This window comes from Pygocentrus nattereri, chromosome 1, assembly GCF_015220715.1.
Source record: "Pygocentrus nattereri isolate fPygNat1 chromosome 1, fPygNat1.pri, whole genome shotgun sequence".
NCBI lineage: Eukaryota > Metazoa > Chordata > Actinopteri > Characiformes > Serrasalmidae > Pygocentrus > Pygocentrus nattereri.
In genome coordinates this window covers 14,111,413-14,134,524 of record NC_051211.1, presented here as the reverse complement: position 1 = coordinate 14,134,524, position 23,112 = coordinate 14,111,413, and the positions used below count along the sequence as shown (strand labels likewise).

At 39.5% G+C, this 23,112-nt stretch overlaps 1 protein-coding gene across 1 annotated transcript; it reads left to right on the top strand.

The window, feature by feature from the left end:
- Nucleotides 1-81: 81 nt before the first annotated feature.
- rtbdn (retbindin) lies at nt 82-22,792 on the top strand. Its single transcript, XM_017720706.2, has 6 exons — nt 82-277; nt 2,682-2,896; nt 5,394-5,490; nt 7,318-7,446; nt 7,603-7,699; nt 22,042-22,792. Exons 2-6 carry the CDS (start codon nt 2,740-2,742, stop codon nt 22,375-22,377), a joined length of 816 nt encoding a protein of 271 aa, XP_017576195.1. The 5' UTR covers nt 82-277; nt 2,682-2,739; the 3' UTR covers nt 22,378-22,792.
- The last annotated feature ends 320 nt before the right edge of the window (nt 22,793-23,112 follow it).

Sequence of the window (23,112 nt, the reverse complement as noted above, 5' to 3'; positions counted from 1 at the left end):
GTGTGTGCGTGTGTGTGTGTGCGTTTGTGTGTGTGTGTGCGTGTGAATGTGTGGGTGAATGGGGAGGGGGGTGTTATCGTCCTTTGCTAAAGCCACTGAGAGAAACCGGAGGGCTGATCGTTACTGACAGCGACCCTGAGGAGAGAGAGGGAGAGAGAGAGACAGAGAGAGCAGAAATCAGAGAGAAGAGGAGGAGAGAGACTGAAGCTGCTGAAACGGAAGTGTGTGAGCGTGTGCATGCGTGTGCGTGGAGTCTATCACCAGCAGCAGAAATCGGGTAGGTCGCACTTTTACATAAACCTACATTTGCCTGCACTTTTTATGCGGGAGAAGTAGAGTTGTTGTGGTCAGTAAACAGAGAGTAAACAACAGTGAGCCAGTAAACATGCATAGTCTTCTGCTGTTGTTGTTGCTTTGGTGTGTGTGGGTGTGTGTGTGTGCATATGTGTTATCCTCTTATGAGGATCTGTTGTTTTTCTGGTCTCTTGAAGAGAACATCACAGAGCTTTAGGTCTGTCTGGAGACTTTACACACACAGGACAGAGATTATGGACGAAATGTCAGAGCACTGTTAGTGTGGGATCTGCTTCTGTTGCTGATCTATGAGTGGTTTAGTGGTGGTTTACTGAGTAGTGATGAATTCATTTTAATGTAACATACATTAATATAATAGAACATACATTTTTTTACTGTAACACTGTGCACACATACATACGGGTTTATGTATAATTTTTACAAAGACTATAAAGAGGGATGAATAATATTTGTATAAATTGTATTGTATATATATTGTTAGATACTGAGACTGTGTTATACCTTCTGGAACATAAAACAATATTGGTCAGCTCTTAGTGTGACAGTTAAAATGGACCTGCATTATTCTGCCATAATTGCTTTTTTTGTTGAATAGCTGATTTTCCTCAGATATCAGAGCAGCACAGATGGATTTTGCAATAATGTTCAATAAATGAAACACTGCTCAGCCTTAGCTGTGAGTTTACACACTGTGTATTTGTCAAAAACTGCTTTTGAAACCAAATAGCAGGCCAGACTGCAACAAAAACCAAGTAATCCAGGCTGAGCAGTACACAGTGCACTACAAAAAAAAATGGTATCATGCCAAGTGAAATGATCTTAAATCTAGTCAATACATCGCTGCTGTCGGAAGAAAACCTCATGTCTCCATTTTTGTCATTTTTCTGTTTTTGCCATAACTTGAAAAAGCCTACTGCTCTTCACATTGTGTGTAAATTTCATAAATAATAGACCAAAAGAAACAACCCAAAATGACTTTGAAAAAAGTCTGGTTCCATTGACTTACATTAAAAGTAAAGGAGGTTTTTTTCCTTCTCCTGTAAAGTTACCATTTTGGAGATACAAGGTTTTCTTCAGACAACCGTGATAACTGATATGAGATGGTTAATCTGACATGGTTATGCACAAATTATAAGATTATCTAGTTTATTTGTAGGCTTGTAAAATGGTCTTGTAAAATGGTCTCACTAATTTTGCTGGTTTCAAGCATATTTCTTAAAACAAGCACAATTATCTGCCAATGTAGTGAGACAAATTTACCTAATAAAATGACTTAATACACGTAAAAATGTAAAGTAATGACGTAAAAAATCACGCTTATCACAATCTAAACATGAGAAATATTATCTTTACTGACCATATTTAAGATCATTTTACTTGACAAGATCTCATTTTTTGTAGTATCTTCTTACAATGAATGTATTTTTTTTAACATGCATTGAATTTTTTACATGTTGCGTGTGAAATATACTGCCAGTCAAAAGTTTGGACACACCTGCCAGATGCTCAATATTCCAAAAGTTGTTACCCTAACAAAAATAAATATGGCTCACACCATTTATCAATGTATTTTTCTAAAACAAAAATTTTAATTCTTATTTTTCTCAGTTCTAGAAGTCACCCAAATCTTTTCTATTAATACAACCCTAAAACCTCTCTTGATGTGCTTATATCCAGGGTGTGAAGACAGGTGTTGCACTCCTACTGCGGGTGTGAGTGCATGCGTGTCACGCATGCCACTGATTTTGTTCAGCTTTCTGTCGTTTGAACGGAAGATACAGGCTTCTAAAAAAAAAACAACAGAAATCACAAGCAGAATCTGGCCTTTACAATTCCACTTGAATTACGTGGAAGCCAAAGGGAGCCAGATTCTGCAGGGAAGGCAGAATTCAGCACAACACCTATTGTCTAAATTGGCTGCCTCCATTGTTCAGCTTCACGATGAACTTTTGTTGATTTTTATAGTTCACAGTAAGTCACACTGAGTCCTAAACCACGGCAACAATTATGCACCCCCTTCACAAAACGTGGATATGGTTTTTGTTAGCAATGTCAGCCTCATAGCTCTAGCACTAAACTAAACAAGCAAAGTCTGAACACATCTTGGCTGCTCTGAGTTGAAAGGAAAATAGAGTAAATTTGACATTTCACTGAACCTTAACAAGCTAATCCCGACTCCCCTGGTCCTAGGGGTCTTTGGTCAAGTACAGCTTGTTAATTTCCCTGCTCTTAGCTGATGAGTTGAATCAGGTGTGTTAGAGCAGGAAACCGTGCTGGACTAAAACCCTCTCAAACCAGAACTCCAGAACTGGACTCTACATCTTCAAATCTGCTCATGTGCCAATTACCATTCTTTATTCCTTCAGTGCTGTCCGAGGTCCTGAAGACACTCCATCTTGACCTCTTGCTTGACCTCCTGGAGAAATGACCGTTGCCAGACTGCTGCTCGGCCTCGCCTATGTTGCCACTTTCTTCACTACATTTGTCTGGTGTCAAGAGGGGGCATGTCTGCAGGACGGGAGACACAAAGCCACACCCAGTCCAGAGCCCTATCTGAAAGAGTGCTCAATGTACACGGAGAGTGAGTACATTTTCTTATAGATATGCGTTATTCAAATAGAACAGGTTGCACAGAAACTGGAACATTATGTTCTGATCTGCTGGCCAGTATTGATTTTCTATTCAAGGCCGGCAGATAGACCCACAGAAAATGCTGCATTCAATACGTTTCCCAACGTAAACCCACCTGGAGCGAAAACATAGCCTTGAAATTTTGGCCTGAAGCAAAAGTAAAAAATAACTAAAATGTTTATCCCACAAGCAAAAGACACATTATTCATTTCTTATCCTTAAATTTAAAATTAAACTGCACTGTTTAGTGACTTGTCTATGGGCATTTTTCCACTGCACATTGAAGAACAAGTACTGACCCAAGCAGAAGTAATGGAACATCCAGTTCTAGTATCTAGTACATTTTCCACCTGCTTGAGTGCCAAGTCCTTGTTGAGAGACATCAATTAATGGTTTCATTGTCTTTTTGCTTATTTTATGTATGTGTGTGTGTGTGTGTGTGTGTGTGTGTGTGTGTGTGTGTGTGTGTGTGTGTGTGTGTGTGTGTGTGTGTGTGTGTGAGTGTGTGTGTCTCTGCTTCACTGTCACTATCTCACTGCTGTTATCCTCATTATGTTTGAAATCTGGTGTTATGATTACACAATCATGAATAATGATGAGTTGTGATGCATAAAATATACATTAATGACATTTTTGTAGCTAGCTAATATACCTGGCTACTCTGGTAAGGTTAGCTAGCTTGCTGCTTTGCAGATTAGGTAGATGTTAGCTAGCTAGCAGCTATGTAAGGAAAGTTAGCTAATTTTAGTATTTACCTCCAAAAATGTCCATATTAGCTGATTAATGACTGACGCTTGAGCTTTTAGTCAGTCTCTATTTAGCAGGCATAATCATTTAGCTAGCTAGCTACCAAGCTAAATAACTGCTCATTTAAGTAGGCTGTAAACAGCTAATTGTTGAGCTTTAGCACACGGGTAAGGCATGAATTTCGATTAGTTATCCTACATTCATCAACAATTTTGGATTTTGCAGTCCACACAACAGACCACAAAAGCCTCCCCAGCACACAACATCTCTATTGTTGTCTTCTGACTCACATTATGAGATAGCTGATGTTGTTTGACAGCTATGAAGTGCTGAACGTCAAGCTGAAAGGAGGAAAGCTGAAAAAGAAGTTCTGGATCCTTTTGACAGGTTTAGATCACGATGATCACGATGTGTCTCTAAGTAACAGCATAAATTGTTCAGCTTCAAGGCTTCATTTCACAAGATCTCATACAACACATTCTAAACACAGAGCCGTAGTGGCTTGTTTTCAGTTCCTGTGCATGTGAGGCCTAGTGCTAATTATTCACTGCTGCATTCTCTCCTGTTTTTCAGTCTGAGACACAGTGGCTGTGTTACTTGTTGCAGATGGCCCAGCCTCGGGATTTTTTTCTGTTGAAACCATTTATCAGTGAAGGATGAATTCCACACAATCAAAAGAAAAGAAAAAAGAGCATGCTTTACATTCATTTGTACTGAAAATATAAATGTAACTAGTTTGCATTTTGCCAGACTAATCATACTTAAATATAATTATTTAGCAAATAATGTAATATAATAATCATACTAATATAGCATTAGTCATGCTTAATTACATTTTGTTAATTATGCAAATATTGTACAGACATTAAAGTTTAAAAATGAAGGCTGACAACTCCATAGCAGTACCACCAAGACCCAAAGGGGGCTGCAGCTTAGAAGCACTGTACTAAAGGACACTGTAGTCTTCATCAGCCTTTACTGTGTACATGAATTTCCAGCCTTTTGGCAGCCGAAGCTCAAGAAACCCAAGAAATGATCTGCTAAGACAAATTCATAAGAGCGTGACCTGTGTGATTATTTGGGTTTAGAAATGTGATTAAAATACATTATTCCTGTAATACTGAAATGTTGGTCATGTAAATTTTTTTAACACCAACATTTCACAATATTCATTTCAATTTTAGAACTTTTCTCAGGTTTCCTCTTTCAAAATTTCTTTAGTAAGACAATCGTTCTATACAGAATCATTAACACTCATGAATTCATTTTCATGTCGTTGCAATTGTGAAATGGTTCTTAAGCTTGGTGGACAATGTGTATCTGGTTCTTTATAGCACCAAAAAAGGTCCTTCTCTTGTTATAAGCTTGGCATCATAATGTGAGAAGAACCTTTTTTGGTGCTATATAGAACCATTTTCAAAAAGGTCCTATATAGAAACGTATACAACACACTCTTCATCAATCTGAAGAACCATTTCACCATGCAAAGAACCATTTAATCATGCAAATGGTTCTTTGAGTGTTCATGGTTTATATGGAATGAATGTCTTTACTAAAGAACCTTTGAAGAGCCATCTGTTTTTTAAGAGGGATGACAGTAATAACACACCTTATATCCCTGATTACCTGCTCATTTAATCTCTCTCTCTCTCTCTCTCTCTCTCTCTCTCTCTCTCTCTCTCTCTCTCTCTCTCTCTCAGATGCTTGCTGCTTAGAGCAGGACATTGATGACCTCACTTCGCCCCCTGCTGGTGCTGACAGTGCCCCGTGGGACAGGTGTGGTACACTCAGCCCTGTGTAAGTCACAGCCTTTCTGGTTCTGTTCTTTAAAAGTAGTATTAGCCTGGACGGCACAGCAGAGTCAAGACAGAATAAAAATGTATCTGGTTGGTCTGTGAGGCAGGAGGTAACTGACTGACACAGTCTGGCCTGCAGACACACTTTGATTAGGGCTGGAATTAAACTCTGCTGGAGGGCAGATCTCCACGCCTGCAATAGACGGCACAGACTTCAGATGGATCAGTACCTTACCACTGGAACAGTACTGATGCTTCAAGCACATGATTTTTATTGGATCAGATATTATTCACACATCTGATACCTATCTGATTATTTCTATAGATATTAATCCTTTAAAATCTCTTATTACTAAAATCTCCCCTTATATCTCGTATTATTAAAAGGCTTATTACTTACTAAGGTTTATTATTCAGTAACTACAGGGACTTCAGTGCAAACTGCCTGAGCTGTTCTTAGGTTACGGAAGGGTATAATAAAACCTGGGGCCCACCAGCAGGGCCTGACCACGTAAGGGGTTGAACAAATATAGTTTTAAGATTAACAACTGAATCATAAGATTGCATTATATTCAGTAAGTACGTTCTCATTCCAGCTACATTAATGTAACATAGTCATATAAACAAACCTGCATAAGTGACAAGCTGATCTAAAGATTATACGCTACTCTATAAAGGCTTTACCTATTGAGCTGTACTTGATGAACGAAGAATGATGTAAAACCATAGGCTTATTATTTTTATACAGTTTTTTTTTTCGGTAGGGGCATTTTTGTCAGATAATACCACCAACACTAGGAGGGCACTGTGGCATGAGGCTTTAGTTTACATCACATCTTCCTCTGTGCGTTTATTGGTTGTTTGCAAAGCAGAAATCTGATTACTGCCTGACTCATGTAGACCTGGAGTTTTCCAGCTAGCTAATTACCAAAGTGCAGGTAATCGCGTTAAACGATTTACTGACAAAATCTGATTTTCTGCCATCATCAGATTATTAAGCGCATGTAAAGGCCCTCATTGTCTTATGTAGGACTACCAGAAAGCCTTGAGTGACTTTTCTCACAAAATTGTTGCTGCCTATTAGAAATCAATGCAATTGTAAATAAAATGATATTTGTACACCTTTGTGTAAATAAGTAAAGCACCACGCATTTGTTGAAATAAGTGACATTTGAAGATGATGTCACTGCATAGTGGGGTTACCTTGTTAGTGATGCATAAAATACTACCTTCAAATTTGCCCAAATTAAGATACATTAGCAGGCAGCATATGTAAGGTATGTAAGAACTGAGAAAGTCAGTTGGGGACTACAGGTAACACTTCATTTAAAGGCTAACTACATAGGGGATTTATAACACATACATAAGCTTGATAAGATAATGTACATAATTGATTAGTAGTATATAAGGTGAGACACTACAGTCAATAGGACACTTTTTTAATCACATTTGATTGTTGCCAGGTGACTACTGATATTCTAGCAAGCATTTTTTGTATTTTGTAAGTTCAGCAAAAGTACATTTAGATATGCAAATGGTCGCTGTTCTGCTGCTTCAGAATCCACACCAGCATGTGCTCTTCTCAGTGCTCAAAGGTAACACTGTGCTTCTGTGGAAAGCTAAGCCACACTTGCACGTGTTGTATGTCACGACTTGATCCTTAATTTTAGGAAAATGCTCCTTGCTGTGTTTAAAGGTCTGTTTTTACCATATTTGTTATTTACAGAAATGACTGAGCACATTAATAAGTATCTTTATTTCCACCATCAGGCATTAGACGACTCAACTCTACCACTCTCTCCCTCTGTCTCTCCATCTTCCTCTGTAGCTGTGAGGCCTTCCTGAAGAGGGTGGTCTGCTTCTATCGCTGCTCTCCCCATGCTGCTCACTGGCCACACCCCCAGCGAGACTCCTTCCTGAAGGCAGTGCCGCTGTGCCACAGCTTCTGTAGAGACTGGTGAGGCCACATGCCCTTAATCAGTACAACACTGATGCTGACATTTACTCGACTCATCAGCTAATTTAGCCTTTGTTTGAGTAAGGAAACACTAAACTGTCTCCTATTAGAAGACTCTGGAAATGACTGACCTACTCTGTCCTCTGCCTGTGTCAGGTACGAAGCATGTAAAACTGACCTAACCTGCGCTCGGGACTGGGCCGGAGACCCAAGAGGACAGAACTGCACCGGCAGCTGTGTACCTTACCAACAGGTAACAAACGTGCAAAGCCCACATGACTCTGACCAGTGTTACAATCAGGAAAGCAAGGAAGGCAGAATCAGTATTTGATATTGATACCATGCTGCAGCGTTTGCAAGAACGGAGGGAAGGAAGAGGGGTGATTCATAAGCATTTCTCCCTTAGATGATGTAGTATGATATTTATGACCTCTAGACATTACTGACTATGAGAAATGGTGAAGGTACTATGATTATCAGCGTTAGGGTGATTACATAAGCATTAACTCTTTAAAAGGAGTTGGCAAAAGTCTGAGAAGAGAGAGAACATGACATCTGGGGATATCTCAATACCAAACTGTTCATATGTGCAATAATAACAATTGTGTGTGCAATAACTCAGAGGGACACTAACTTCATTTAAATAATTTAAATAAGTGAACTGCTTTATACCAGTTTTATAACAAAATATGTTTCATATTTCCTATCACATTCACCGCCACTTTACTATATTCATAAGTACTTAAATCTTGTGTACATACCGCAAATTTCTCTATATTGTCTTAAATTATTATTAAACTGTTTATTCTTTTACATAAATGGCTGCAACTGTAACAACTGCAATTTCCCCCTGGGATCAATAAAGGAATCTGAGCAGGGACTGGGACAGGGACTACCCCTTCAGACGAGCTAACAGTAGAGCTAACTGATCACCCGATCACCATCTCTTAGTCTAATAATTTAGATTAATTTACTACTGCTATTCTCGCTGCGGGGTTGCTGTGACAGTGCTGTACAGTGTGATAGTGTTGATTACATTAAAAATATATTCTGTGCAAAGATAAATACTGTAGGCTAATGGTGAAAAGTCAAGTTAAACAGAATCAAAACAATGAAAAGGTATTTTATTTAGTTTTAAATGTAACATTTTGTACATCATCCACCAAAGGGGCAGTCGTGGGCTGGAGGTTAGGGATCTGGCCCTGTGCCCGGAAGGTTGCCAGTTCGATCCCCAGGGCCAACAGTCCATGACTGAGGTGTCCTTGAGCAAGACACCTAACCCCCAACTGCTCCCCGGGCGCTGTGGATAGGGCTGCCCACCCACAAGTGTGTGCTCACTACCCCCTAGTGTGTGTGTGTTCACTAGTGTGTATGTGGTGTTTCACTTCACGGATGGGTTAAATGCAGAGGTGGAATTTCCCCGGTTGTGGGATCAAAAAAGTAAAAAAAAAAAAAAAGACCAAAGGTCTCATCAATCCACCAAAGGAGAAATCACCATCAGTATCTAATATTTCACTAGTTATGGCTAATTTTAGCCAGTGTGTGAAATATGCCCTGGTGCTCAGAGAGTTCCATGTTGGCTGGCTACTCCAGCGTTGGCTGGCTGCTAACTGACCTGTCATAGTGATGCTGGTGCTTCAATGGTACCAAATGTTTAGTTCAATCGTTCTTTCTAGTTTGGCAATGCTCTCTTCCATACATTAATGGATATCTTACACATCTTCTCTTTTGTCTTCGGTTTGAGAATTGAGTAACAATACTTAGGAAATTGGGCATGTTTTCAGATTTATAAATATGCTATGGCATATTATAAAGTTTTCAAATGTGTCTCAGAGATAGTTATATTTGCTAGGCTGTGAAGTGACCAAGTGGGTGAACCAATTTGCAATAGCGCCACCCTGAGAGAAACCAGTGCTATATTTCAAGTTAGTTAAGACTATTAAAGACAGAAACTCACTGTTTTGCAGACGAAGCAGGTAAACAGTGACCTGAATTTGTAAGTAAGCGTCTAGTTTTCCCTAATGAACAGCATAGCACAAGTTTATTTTGAGGGACTCCTCAGAATTTTGTTTTTGAGACATTCAGGGGGTCCAAGAGGTTAATTAAAGGTCTTGGACCCCACAGGACCCCTGTATTTCGTACCTTTAGCTCAAATGCTAGCACAGCTGACACTAAAATTTAATGGGTAAACGATTCCCCTTGGCTTGTTTATGACCAAGCCAACAAGGTTATATTCTGCTGGTAGTGTCAGACAGCAGGTGACCCACTGCTGTTTGTTTTGATGAATGGTTTTTTTCTTGGATTTTTGCATGAAATATCTTAATAACTTCTAAATGCTCACATATGTATATATGAACTAAAAATGCCATTTAAAGGTAAAGTTTTGGAAGAGTTTTTCCTTTACTTAATGGACAAAATAGCATTTAGAGACGTTGTGGCTTACAGGCCTGTCAGTCATTAATTTGCAAACAGTCAGTAATTAGGCTGTGGAGTAGGATATATAATGAGATTTGAAGAGAAGAGAAGAGAAGAGAAGAGAAGAGAAGAGAAGAGAAGAGAAGAGAAGAGAAGAGAAGAGAAGAGAAGAGAAGAGAAGAGGTTTATATAGGCTATAAAGAGGCAGAATGACCCTGGGCTTGGACACAGCTGGGACTTTCTCTGGCCCACTGCCTGAAATACACACACACTCTCTCTCACACACTCTCTCTCTGATAGACACACACACACATGCAAACATACACAGTCCTTGTCAGTTTCTATCATCATCTCTGACCACTGGCACCCTGTACATGCATATGGTGTGATAGAGAGCAAAAGGGAGAATGAGAGAGAGGGAGAGAGGAAGAGAGAGAGGGAGACAGAAAGAGGGAGACAGAGAGAGAGAGAAACACAGAGATGAAGGGATTCTGGAGGATTCTAAAAATGGCTTCCAAACAAACATGTAAAAGTGGGTCGCGGTGGAGCGGCTGGGTGAAAACATGTTAATGTGGTGCTGTGCTCTGCTTACATATGCATAATGAAGCCCACGGCTGAAAAGACCAGGAAAGAAAGAGAAAGAGGAGGAGTTTGGACGCTTGCTGGTTGAGGACATGCACTGGGGGCGATTCTGAAAGAGCAAAACGCTTCTTTTGGTCATTAAGTGTGTCTCAAAGTAAAGGCTACAGCTAAATTAGGAGAAACTTTGCTAGCACTGGTATACACAGCTTCCCTTCAGTGCTCACTCTCACACATTTGAGGCAGCCTGAGCAGGCGGTACCAGCTGTATTAACATTCAGTTCAATTTTATATATGATTACAAACTGTGGTGCAGCAGTATCACACCACTCATGACTTTTTAAAATTGGTGGTGAGTGAAGGATTGTGGGCGACTGAAGGTTTTAAAGGATACACCAGCGATTTCTCAGAAGCCAAGGACACATTTCTCAGCTGCATTTGAAGGATCCTAAAACTCGGGCTAGTCGTCAGTGATGTAACGGCTGAGAAATGCAGCATTTCCCGGCTAGGTCTTTGGCATTGAAACAGGGCTGTTATCACCGTTATTCCTGATTCACTACGGAGACAGTTTGGTGGGGAAAAAATACAGTTTCCTAGTTTTTCTCTTTTCTATTTGGGAGCTTATAACTGACCATCTACAGACAAAATTCAGGATTCAGAAGTACTGCTATTTATGATTTTAGCTATGTGATACAGGTTTATCCATGTTTATAGACAGCAGTGTGCAATAGAGTGTCAGAAACCACATAAGCAGTTAGCATGATGCTAATTGTTGGGATATATGCTTCTATCACTTGTCAGCTACATGAGCCTCATAGCTGCAGTGCAAAACTATTCAGACACCAACCATGTGTTGGTTGGTTTTGGGGAATTGTGTAAATGTTTTGTTAAATTAACAGTTTAAAATATCAGAATCAAAGTTTCTCAATAATTTTATACTGTTTAATATTCGTGGGAAGCCAACACCCTCATATTTTGTTGAGGGGACTTAAATGACTAGGAATTTCTGTAGGATTACTGCGTGTGTGTGTGTGTGTGTATGTGTGTGTGTGTGTGTGTGTGTGGTTTTGTAATATAGCAAGACATGCCCAATTTCACGCATTGCTATTCAGGCTGTAGGTACATTAGGCTGTAGGCCATTGTTAGGGTAGCACGCGCACACACACTGGTGTGACAAAGTAACTGGTAATGACAAAGTAAAAACTTGTACTTCGTGGCCATTCTGGCTAGAAACCTGAGGTGGGGGCTCTGTCTTTTTTGTACAGTGAAATTATGTTATGTGTTGCATTGACTGTGATATTATTGGTGTGGGAGATTTTATGGAAAAATCCTCAAAATATAAAACTTTAAAATAAGCTTTATACTTTTCTCAATAACCATTCCTCAATCCCTCACAATGGTCTTTGCATAATTTCAAGAAATGGGCAGCCATACCTCTTTATGTCCCCTGATTTTCGCTTATGAACATACCGACGTAAGAACCAACACACGCACACACACACACACACACACACACACACACACACACACACACATTTACACAAATACACAAACTAAATTCATTGCAGTGGACCAGACTAGTAGATATACACAACTGAAGTAGATATTTTAGGCACACTGACAAACATACTCAGACAGCCCAGTGCCAAAATAAACAAAACACACACACACACACACACAGTCACACACACACACACACACACACACACACACATCAGATGCTGTTTTACTTGTATAGTCTTTCCTGTCACTGAACATGGCATCATAGAATATGTGTTACCATCTGGGTCATTCTAACACTACAGTGGCAGAACTTTGAGGCCATGAAAATTCGTTCAACCTTTATTTAAACTCTGAGATATACTGAGGAAGAAACCCATTTTCAAAATAACCAAGTAAAAACACAAATACAAAACCACAAACCGTTCATAACATAGATAAGAAACTAAATTGCTCTGTATTGTTTAAACGCCAAATTGTATATAATTTATAAAGGGTAGTCAAAATAAGCTATAGCTTATTAATTACAATTACAGAATACATTTATAAAATTAATTATTGTAAAAAAAAAATAAAAAGAATAAAAACAAATGTAAGAAAATAGTAAAATAAATATTTTTAAATATAAATCACAGACTTATTATATATTATTTAGTAAATACAGAATGTTATGGTAGAGACTTCACACTATTATTTTTTTATGTGAAACAATAATTTTGCTGCTTGTTTTTCAGTTTATTTCATTGTAAAAATACAATACAATTATTTTAAATAGATAATAATATATTCTGCTAATTCACATTTTCTGAAGGAGCTTTGTCAGTGGTGTGGTGTTACAGAAAATCTAATTCTAGTAAGGAGGTCTCACAGACTAAACTAATTCTTTAGCTTACTTTAGTTAATGGAACATGTTTTTTTAGATATTAGTCATTTCAACATACTGTGATGCTGTTCATTAAAACAGACTACATTTTACAGTTGAATTAGGTATCAGTATTTGTACCATTTGGTAGAATGACCTAAAATTCTCTCACATGCTGGAACAGACAGATTACACACATAGTATCCTCAACACACACACACACACACACACACACACACACACACACTCAAACATAACACCACAAACGAAGCCGCTCATATACAAACATACTCAACAGATCAGTCTTCATAGAAAATGTGAAATCTGCTAAATCTGCTTTGGAATTGTTTTCCTGCATGTTTCAGTCTCACAAATAACTCCAGTACACCTGGTGGAGATCCAGGAACCCTGCTGATTCCTACTAAAGCCCATTCCAGCCAAAACCAGTTCACTCCAACAACATTATTAAGAGCACAGAGTTAGATTAGATTGTAAGATTGGCTTAGAGTTTTAAGTGCCCAATGTTAAATTCACTTTTGGCTGTGCAAAGCATATTCCACTGTATCCAATATATCCACCATATCCCATTGTATCCCATATCCCCCATATCCCACTGTATCCCATATCCTCCATATCCACCATATCCCACTGTATCACATATCCCCCATATCCCCCATATCCCACTGTATCCCATATCCCACTGTATCCCATATCCCCCATATCCCACTGTATCCCATATCCCACTGTATGCCATATCCCCCATATCCCACTGTATGCCATATCCCCATATCCCACTGTATGCTATATCCCCCATATCCCACTGTATCCCATATCCCCCATATCTCACAGTGGTGATTAACTACCTGAGCCAGATAGAAATGTCAGAACTCGGGAAACAAAAGGATGTATTAGCAAAACGCTGTTTAGTAAAATGCTAGCAAAATAAGAATCATATGACTGCAAAGTATTAGCATTTTTTGAAAACTGAAGTTCATTTTAAAGAAGGATTACATTTATTATGTTATTTATCATTCTTATGTACTATTGTGTAGCATATCATTGGAGCCTTAGCCTCATCATCTTGATGGCAGTTTTCATGTTCTTGTTCATCAATGTTTTCTCACTGTAATATCCAGTGCTGCGCTGTGCAAATGTGTCATAGAGCCATTTGCAGTCCCTGTGGTGTAAACAGACTTGTAGAGAGGAGAACTGCCACTCTGTAATGTCTTCCAGGTTTCTCAAATGCTAGAGGGCGCTCCCGAGCGAGTCCAAAATAAATGGGGTGAGCAAAATTGTGGTTTGTAAATGCTTAAACTTTTACAAATGTAAAAGGATACAATCATTTCCTGAACATAGAACAGCATAAACTATTTTAACACCGCTGTTATATTTTTAAACTTGACTTGTAGGAGTTTAAAATGGCTCCTCATTCATAATGTCTGTGAGCGCAAACAGCTAATGAGCTGCTCTGCTCGCCAACCAATCAGCACTCAGTAACAGTAATGCTAGCATCTTGCTGCCCAAAACCCTGTTTGAAGAAATAAGGAAATTTATAGGTATATTTTCTTTGTTTTTAAGTGAAATACATCCTTCTACTTTCTAAAATTAAATTTAAGTTCTGGATGTTTAGAAACTATTTTAACTTTCTGTTTTTAGCCATTTAGCTCCATTCACCCAATTTATTGATTACTCGCTCGTGGGCGCCCTCTGGCGGTTTGCAGTCCTGTTGTTGACATAACAGGGGAAATAGGAAGAGGCCAGCTTCCTCACAAATCATCTGTTGTGTAAACCATTACTGACTGCTAGTCTATAGCCAGTGAGCTAAAACTTTAATCGGTACAAATCATAAAGAAAACAGTGATTGAGCCTTTATTCCGCATAAAGACTGTTACTTTTCCAGCCAGAGAAAAGGAGCCAAACCTAGAGAACATTTCGAAATAGCCAGGTGATGTCTTGCATTCAGCCGTAATATGATATCCAGCTTGCTAGCAGTAACATCAGCTATCTGTTTTTACTTCTGTCTTCATCATTCAAAACTGTCTGTCCCTAAAAATCCACCCTGAAGCAGTTGCATTTCTTTTAAATGTTCCTCCAACCTTCAAGATACATCATCAGATGGGGGAAGGTTACCTAGTTCTTTTAGATCAGTCTTAGCCCCAATTCCATTTCTTATTTTTACCCCTTCCCCTTGTTTTTGAGTGTCACCTTGCCCCATGGAACTGAGATACAAGGGGTAGTGGTTGAAATCATCCCTTATGAAATGGGACCCTCAGGAACATAACGTCATTAAGAGGCTACTAGCGGTGCTCTGATGGCAACCCTGCCAGTCTGCAATGATAGCAGAGGAGGGTAAAGTTCAGCTCCTCACTGCTGGGCTTTAGTTACATTAAGGGCATCGTGTGTTCTCAAAAAGGGCAGGGAATCATTTATTATTGCCCACCACTAATTCTTTGGTGATACAAAGTAAACAAAGTAAAAAAAAAAAAAACAGAGTAAACAAAGTAAAAATAAAGTAAAAAACAGTAACCAAGTTAATCTTATAAGGGAACAATTTGCAGACTATTTTCCATCATAAACATCATTAATGACTGACTAACTGCTTATAGTAAACAAATCTCTTCAAGAATGGCAGATGTTGTGGATGTACAGGTGTTACAGTGTGAGAGATGAAGGTTCAGTGAGCTGCAGAGTGCCAGAGTGAGGAAACTCCTCTCCCTCAGCCACAGTAATGATGTCCTCAGGAGGGCATGAAGAGCGGAACTGGTTTTGTAAGATTAAGCAGATCTAGTATGAGTTTGACCCTGAGGTGACTGTCTGCCCTGATCACAACACAGCTCACGCTCACAGCTCGACTGCTACAGTGTGTGTGTGTGTGTGTGTGTGTGTGGACCCTCAGGCCAGCACCGTCACCCTCACCCCTCCGATCTGCTCACAGCCTCACTCCACTGTGTGAGTGAGTTTATACTTCATACTCTCTCATGCCAGCAGACACTCACTGATACTTCTGTTCACTTTCAAACAGCAAACATCATCCTGACTGACACTGCAGAGAGAGAGGGACAGACAGAGAGAGAGGCAGAGAACGAGAGAGAGACAGAATGAGACAGGGAGAATGACAGACACAGTAAGAGAAAGACTGAGACAGAAAGACAGTGTAATAGAGTGTGAGAGGAAGAGAGAGTGAGCAATAGAGAGAAAAAGTGAGAGAGAGACACAGTGAGTGAGAGAGACAGAGAGCGTGTGAGACTCAGAAAGTGTGTGTGTGAGACAGAGAGAGAGAGAGCAAGAGAGACAAAGAATGCAATAAAGAGAAAGCACAATAGAGAAACTGAAAGTGACACAAAGGAGAGAGACAAACATAAAAAGTGACAGAGAGAGACAGTCTGACACAAAGGAGAGAGAGACAAACAGAAAAAGTGATAGAGACAGTCTGACACAAAGGAGAGAGAGATAAACAAAAAGTGATAGAGAGAGGCAGTCTAACACAAAGGAGAGAGAGACAAACAGAAAAAGTGATAGAGACAGTCTAACACAAAGGAGAGAGAGACAAACAGAAAAAGTGATAGAGACAGTCTAACACAAAGGAGAGAGAGACAAACAGAAAAAGTGATAGAGACAGTCTGACACAAAGGAGAGAGAGACAAACAGAAAAAGTGATAGAGACAGTCTGACTCAAAGGAGAGAGACAAATAGAAAAAGTGATGGAAAGACAGTCTGACACAAAGGAGATAGACAAACAGAAAAAGTGATGGAAAGACAGTCTGACACAAAGGAGATAGACAAACAGAAAAAGTGATAGAGAGAGACAGTCTGACACAAAGGAGAGAGAGACAAACAGAAAAAGTGATAGAGACAGTCTGACACAAAGGAGAGAGAGACAAACAGAAAAAGTGATAGAGAGAGAGAGTCTGACACAAAGGAGAGAGAGACAAACAGAAAAAGTGATAGAGACAGTCTGACACAAAGGAGAGAGAGACAAACAGAAAAAGTGATAGAGAGAGACAGTTTGAAACAAGGGAGAGAGACAAACAGAAAAAGTGATAGAGAGAGACAGTCTGACACAAAGGAGAGAGTGAAAACAGAAAAAGTGATAGAGAGAGACAGTTTGACACAAAGGAGAGAGAGACAAACAGAAAAAGTGATAGAGAGAGAGAGAGAGTCTGACACAAAGGAGAGAGAGACAAACAGAAAAAGTGATAGAGAGAGAGAGAGAGTCTGACACAAAGGAGAGAGAGACAAACAGAAAAAGTGATAGAGGCAGTCTGACACAAAGGAGAGAGAGACAAACAGAAAAAGTGATAGAAAGAGACAGTCTGACACAAAGGAGAGAGAGACAAACAGAAAAAGTGATAGAAAGAGACAGTCTGACACAAAGGAGAGAGAGACAAACAGAAAAAGTGATAGAGAGAGACAGTTTGACACAAAGGAGAGAGAGACAAACAGAAAAAGTGATAGAGAGAGACAGTCTGACACAAAGGAGAGAGTGAAAACAGAAAAAGTGATAGAGACAGTCTGACACAAAGGAGAGAGAGACAAACAGAAAAAGTGATAGAGACAGTCTGACACAAAGGAGAGAGAGACAAACAGAAAAAGTGATAGAGACAGTCTGACACAAAGGAGAGAGAGACAAACAGAAAAAGTGATAGAGAGAGACAGTCTGACACAAAGGAGAGAGTGAAAACAGAAAAAGTGATAGAGACAGTCTGACAAAAAGGAGAGAGAGACAAACAGAAAAAGTGATGGAAAGAGACAGTCTGACCCAAAGGAGAGAGAGATAAACAAAAAGTGATAGAGAGAGACAGTCTGACCCAAAGGAGAGAGAGATAAACAGAAAAAGTGATAGAGACAGTCTGACACAAGGGAGAGAGACAAACAGAAAAAGTGATAGAAAGAGACAGTCTGACACAAAGGAGAGAGAGACAAACAGAAAAAGTGATAGAGGCAGTCTGACACAAAGGAGAGAGAGACAAACAGAAAAAGTGATAGAAAGAGACAGTCTGACACAAAGGAGAGAGAGACAAACAGAAAAAGTGATAGAAAGAGACAGTCTGACACAAAGGAGAGAGAGACAAACAGAAAAAAGTGATAGAGAGAGACAGTCTGACACAAAGGAGAGAGAGACAAACAGAAAAAGTGATAGAGACAGTCTGACACAAAGGAGAGAGAGACAAACAGAAAAAGTGATAGAAAGAGACAGTCTGACACAAAGGAGAGAGAGACAAACAGAAAAAGTGATAGAAAGAGACAGTCTGACACAAAGGAGAGAGAGACAAACAGAAAAAGCGATAGAGACAGTCTGACACAAAGGAGAGAGAGACAAACAGAAAAAGTGATAGAGACAGTCTAACACAAAGGAGAGAGAGACAAACAGAAAAAGTGATAGAGACAGTCTGACACAAAGGAGAGAGAGACAAACAGAAAAAGTGATAGAGACAGTCTGACACAAAGGAGAGAGAGACAAACAGAAAAAGTGATAGAGACAGTCTGACTCAAAGGAGAGAGACAAATAGAAAAAGTGATAGAGAAAGACAGTCTGACACAAAGGAGAGAGAGACAAACAGAAAAAGTGATAGAGAGAGAGAGTCTGACACAAAGGAGAGAGAGACAAACAGAAAAAGTGATAGAGACAGTCTGACACAAAGGAGAGAGAGACAAACAGAAAAAGTGATAGAGAGAGACAGTTTGAAACAAGGGAGAGAGACAAACAGAAAAAGTGATAGAGAGAGACAGTCTGACACAAAGGAGAGAGACAAACAGAAAAAGTGATAGAGAGAGACAGTCTAACACAAAGGAGAGAGTGAAAACAGAAAAAGTGATAGAGAGAGACAGTCTGACACAAAGGAGAGAGAGACAAACAGAAAAAGTGATAGAGAGAGAGAGAGAGTCTGACACAAAGGAGAGAGAGACAAACAGAAAAAGTGATAGAGACAGTCTGACACAAAGGAGAGAGAGACAAACAGAAAAAGTGATAGAGAGAGACAGTCTGACACAAAGGAGAGAGAGACAAACAGAAAAAGTGATAGAGACAGTCTGACACAAAGGAGAGAGAGACAAACAGAAAAAGTGATAGAGAGAGACAGTTTGACACAAGGGAGAGAGACAAACAGAAAAAGTGATAGAGAGAGACAGTCTGACACAAAGGAGAGAGAGACAAACAGAAAAAGTGATAGAGAGAGACAGTCTGACACAAAGGAGAGAGAGACAAACAGAAAAAGTGATAGAGACAGTCTGACACAAAGGAGAGAGAGACAAACAGAAAAAGTGATAGAGAGAGACAGTCTGACACAAAGGAGAGAGAGACAAACAGAAAAAGTGGTAGAGAGAGACAGTCTGACCCAAAGAGAGAGAGACAAACAGGGAGAAATGCAGTGTCGTTTGGTGGTCTGGCTTTGCGGTGGAGAATCTTGGCGTGTTTTTTTCTCAGTGCTGAAGCGTGAGCCAGAATGTGAGGGGACGCTGGTGGCGCTTAAGCTGAGGAAGACCAGTCTTCAAACCATTCAATGAAAAGAGATCAAAGCAGTGCTTCATAATAAAGCAGCACTAAATCAACCATTTAGCTCAGGCGGCTAAATCTCATTCCATTTGACTAACAGTTACCCAGAGCAGTAATCCATCACTGCGAGACTATAGACTCCACAAGACATGAATCCAAGAAAATATTCATCAAACATGAATAATAAAACATGCAGACAAATATGGCTCCTGAATATACCTCTGCAATTTCATGGCCTGTGCTGTGACGATGTGTATAATTAGATTAGCTGGTTTTCTTTTAGATACAGATTATTTTCACTCCTAAATTAGAGATGCTGCTTTCAATCCTGATGCCAATACAGCTGCATTTAGCATTTTATTTAAAAGGCCCCAAACCCCCAAAATCCTGTTATTCTGCCAGCATAGTATTTAAAAAATAAGAGTGCTGATGACTAATGCGTCAGTCTTGTCTAAATCTGTGTCACAGTCATTCATTTTTGCTGTCTACTTTAAAAAGCAAGCTAAAATGCCAGTGGGTTGGTCAGCGCTGTCCATCTAATGACCCCGGAACGTGGCACAGATGGGCTTTGTTTACACCACTTGTAATTGTTTACCTACATAGAATTGTTTGCTTATTGGCATGACGCATATACACTGACATTCAAAAGTTTGGAACTACTTGTCATATTAATGTTGGTAATCGGAGAAAACTTTGAATTTACTGAGATAACAGAAGTCATTCAAGCATGATAGGAAGTAATGAAAGGAGAGGGTAATTAGCAGTAAGCAGTACTAGCAGTCGAGTACAGCAGTGGCTCTGGTTGTCAAGTGAAGTTATGAGCAGTTGTGGTTAGGGCTGCTTTATTATGGCAAAATCATAATCACGATTATTGTGATCAATATTGAGATCTCATTATTTACCATGATTACTCACTGATTATGCAAACATCATACATTTATTGAACTTTTTAAAAAAATGCTTTTCTTTTAACAGTGGATTTCCTTGAACTTTGAACAAAACTGAAAAACAAATAAATAAATGCAAAAAAAGATTAATAAATAAAATATATATCACAGTTGTCTGGACAAAATCTTGTATCTCCATTTTTCTTGTTTTTCAGTTTTTGACATCATTTGAAAATGTCTGTTGGCCTTTGCATTGTATGTAAATTTCATGATAAATAGACCAAAGCAAATAGCTCAAAATGACTTGGAAAAAAGTCTGGTTCCATTGATTTACATTAAAAGTAAAACGTTTCTTTTCCTTCTCCTGTATAATTTTGGAGATACAAGGTTTAGTTCTGACTAATATATATAAATAAAAATAAATAAGATCAACTATGGTGTAGTGCACTTCCACAACCTACTGAAAACCACTAAATAACAATAAAAATAATAATGAAAAATGAATTCAATCAAAATAAATTAGATGAGTTTGGGAGGCCCAAAAGCACATCGCGCTAAAGGAAAGGGGTACACTGGATTATTAACACAAGGAAAAATGAGAGCATCAGTGCAAAACAGAGTGCGGCACAATAATTGTTTTATCTCAGTTATCTTGTTTTCACAATCGCAGTCAAAATTCAGATTACTGACCAGACCTACCTGTGGCCTGAAATCACAGAAAGCCACCATGTACACTTTAGTAAAGGCTACACAGCTACAAGAATGTGTCCTACATCACAGCATTATCCAGGTGATTACAGGCAATTTACACAAGAATATCCAGCACACAGGACAAACTACTGATAACTCGTGAGCTAAAGCTCAAGACAACATGCTTCCATGTACAAAACAAACAAGATTCAGGGGAAACGCTAGCAATGAGTACTAGCAGCAAGGCATTAGCAGCGTTCAACAAAGGGCAAACTCAGGTTCACGTAGTTGAAGAAAAGCAACATCAAGGTATAATGTGATATGAGCCGTATAAACATAATCTGAACTGAGCTATATTAAAGAGATAAGATTGAACTTAATAATTAGACCCGTCAACTGTGTGGAAGAATCTGGTCGGAAAAAAAATCTTGAATGACTGTGATGAAGTCGCAACGTTAAAAACTACTGTAGAACCCATGTACATAGGTAAGTAGGTGATTTCAAAGCCTAACACTGAATATTAATGGAGGACAGCTTTAGCATGTTAGCTATAATTTAGCCTGGTATGTTTTTACCTATTTGTTTTTACATAATCTTGCCCTGGGGAAGGTTCACTGGCGGAACACACCAACAGCAGCTATACCAGTGAAAGTAAATGATCACCAAAGGAAAGCTTATTTCTTAATTAAATGTTCAATGTTTTGTTGTATAAAACCTGTGATCCTGGACTTTAACAAGGAGCTATGCGGTGTTCATGGCTACCAAATCAATATCCGGTTTATTTCACTGCTGTAGGAAAGTTGGGAAAATTAACCTCTTGATGGAGCTTACCAGTCAGTGGTCTGATGCTGCTGGCAGTAACAGAATTTTCTGTCAGTGATCTGTTGAAATCAATGAAATATCCGGTTTGCCATCTAAAGACAGATCAATGATTTTTTAGCAATAATTGCTGCATTAATACAGAATTCAGCTGTTGTGATGTGCCTATATTAAGCACTTTACAGCAGCTTCAAATGCAGCTCTACTCATTTTTAAGTTTTAAGGACCAGGTGTGATTCCACATTTTACAGTAGTGTAACCGTGTGTGTCTGTGTGTGTGCGTGTGTGTGTGTGTGTGTGTGTGTGTGTGTGTGTGTGTGTGTGTGTGTGTGTGTGTGTGTGACTGACAGATGTATCAGCATGGGCGGGACCTGTGTGAGAGTCTCTGGGGCGACGCCTTCATGACAGTGGAGGATGAGGCCGGTGAGGAAGACAGGGTCGAAGGTCATGGCTGCGGCTGTTTAACCCTCAGCCCTTCAGATCGTGATGTCATCGCCGCCCTGAGAGCACAGAAGGATAACCCAGATGAGCTGGACACCACCAAAAGCGGCCTGCCCCAGTACCGGGCGCCCTGTGCCCATGCTGCTGCAGCCCCCCCACAGACCCGGAGCAGCAATGCGAATTCAGTCCTGCGCAAACGCTCGGTTCCCATTCATGACACAGAGGGCAGCGGCAGCGGCTTCTAGAATCTTCCTCTCCTGAATCATCTTCCTTATCTTCCTGAATCATGAGCAGTGGACCCCAAACCTGGGCCTGATTTCCCCCTGCCCTGCGATTTTGGCATTTTTTTCTATTTTTCATCTAAACCATTTGAAATTGTCCACTCTTAAAAATAAAGGTGTCAAACAAGCGTTTCTGGAAGTTCAAAGGTGTTCCACATAATGTAAAGGTTCTATATTATTTCGGTGTATTTTTCAGGTCTTTCACATTTCAAACAGCCTGCCCCCAAATATACACCCCAAAGCAGATGTAGTTTTTCAGAAGTTCCTCCCACCTTCAAGACAGAATTTTTTTTTTGGGGGGGGGGGTTGTTCTTAGTCTGGTCTGAGGGTCCCTCTAAGGGTGGAGTATGAACATTTATGTTGAAAGGCCCAATAGAAACAGATGAATCCACAATGACTTCTACAACACTGGCAATATTTCAATGTTTTTTTCTGCTCTTACTCACCTGATCCAACCAGTCAGCTTATTACCAAACCCTTCCTGGGTGATGATCAGGAAAACACAAATGTGCAGGACAGGGGTACCTCAGCACCAGGGTTGGGAACCACAGTTATACAACTTTTAATATTCTAAAAAAAATAGCTGTTCTACAACATATGCTTCTTTTCCAGAACAAACCATATCATTACACTACAATGTCCCTGATATGGATGTGTTCTTCCTATTGTTACTTCATGCCAGTCTGCTGCTTAGGTCTT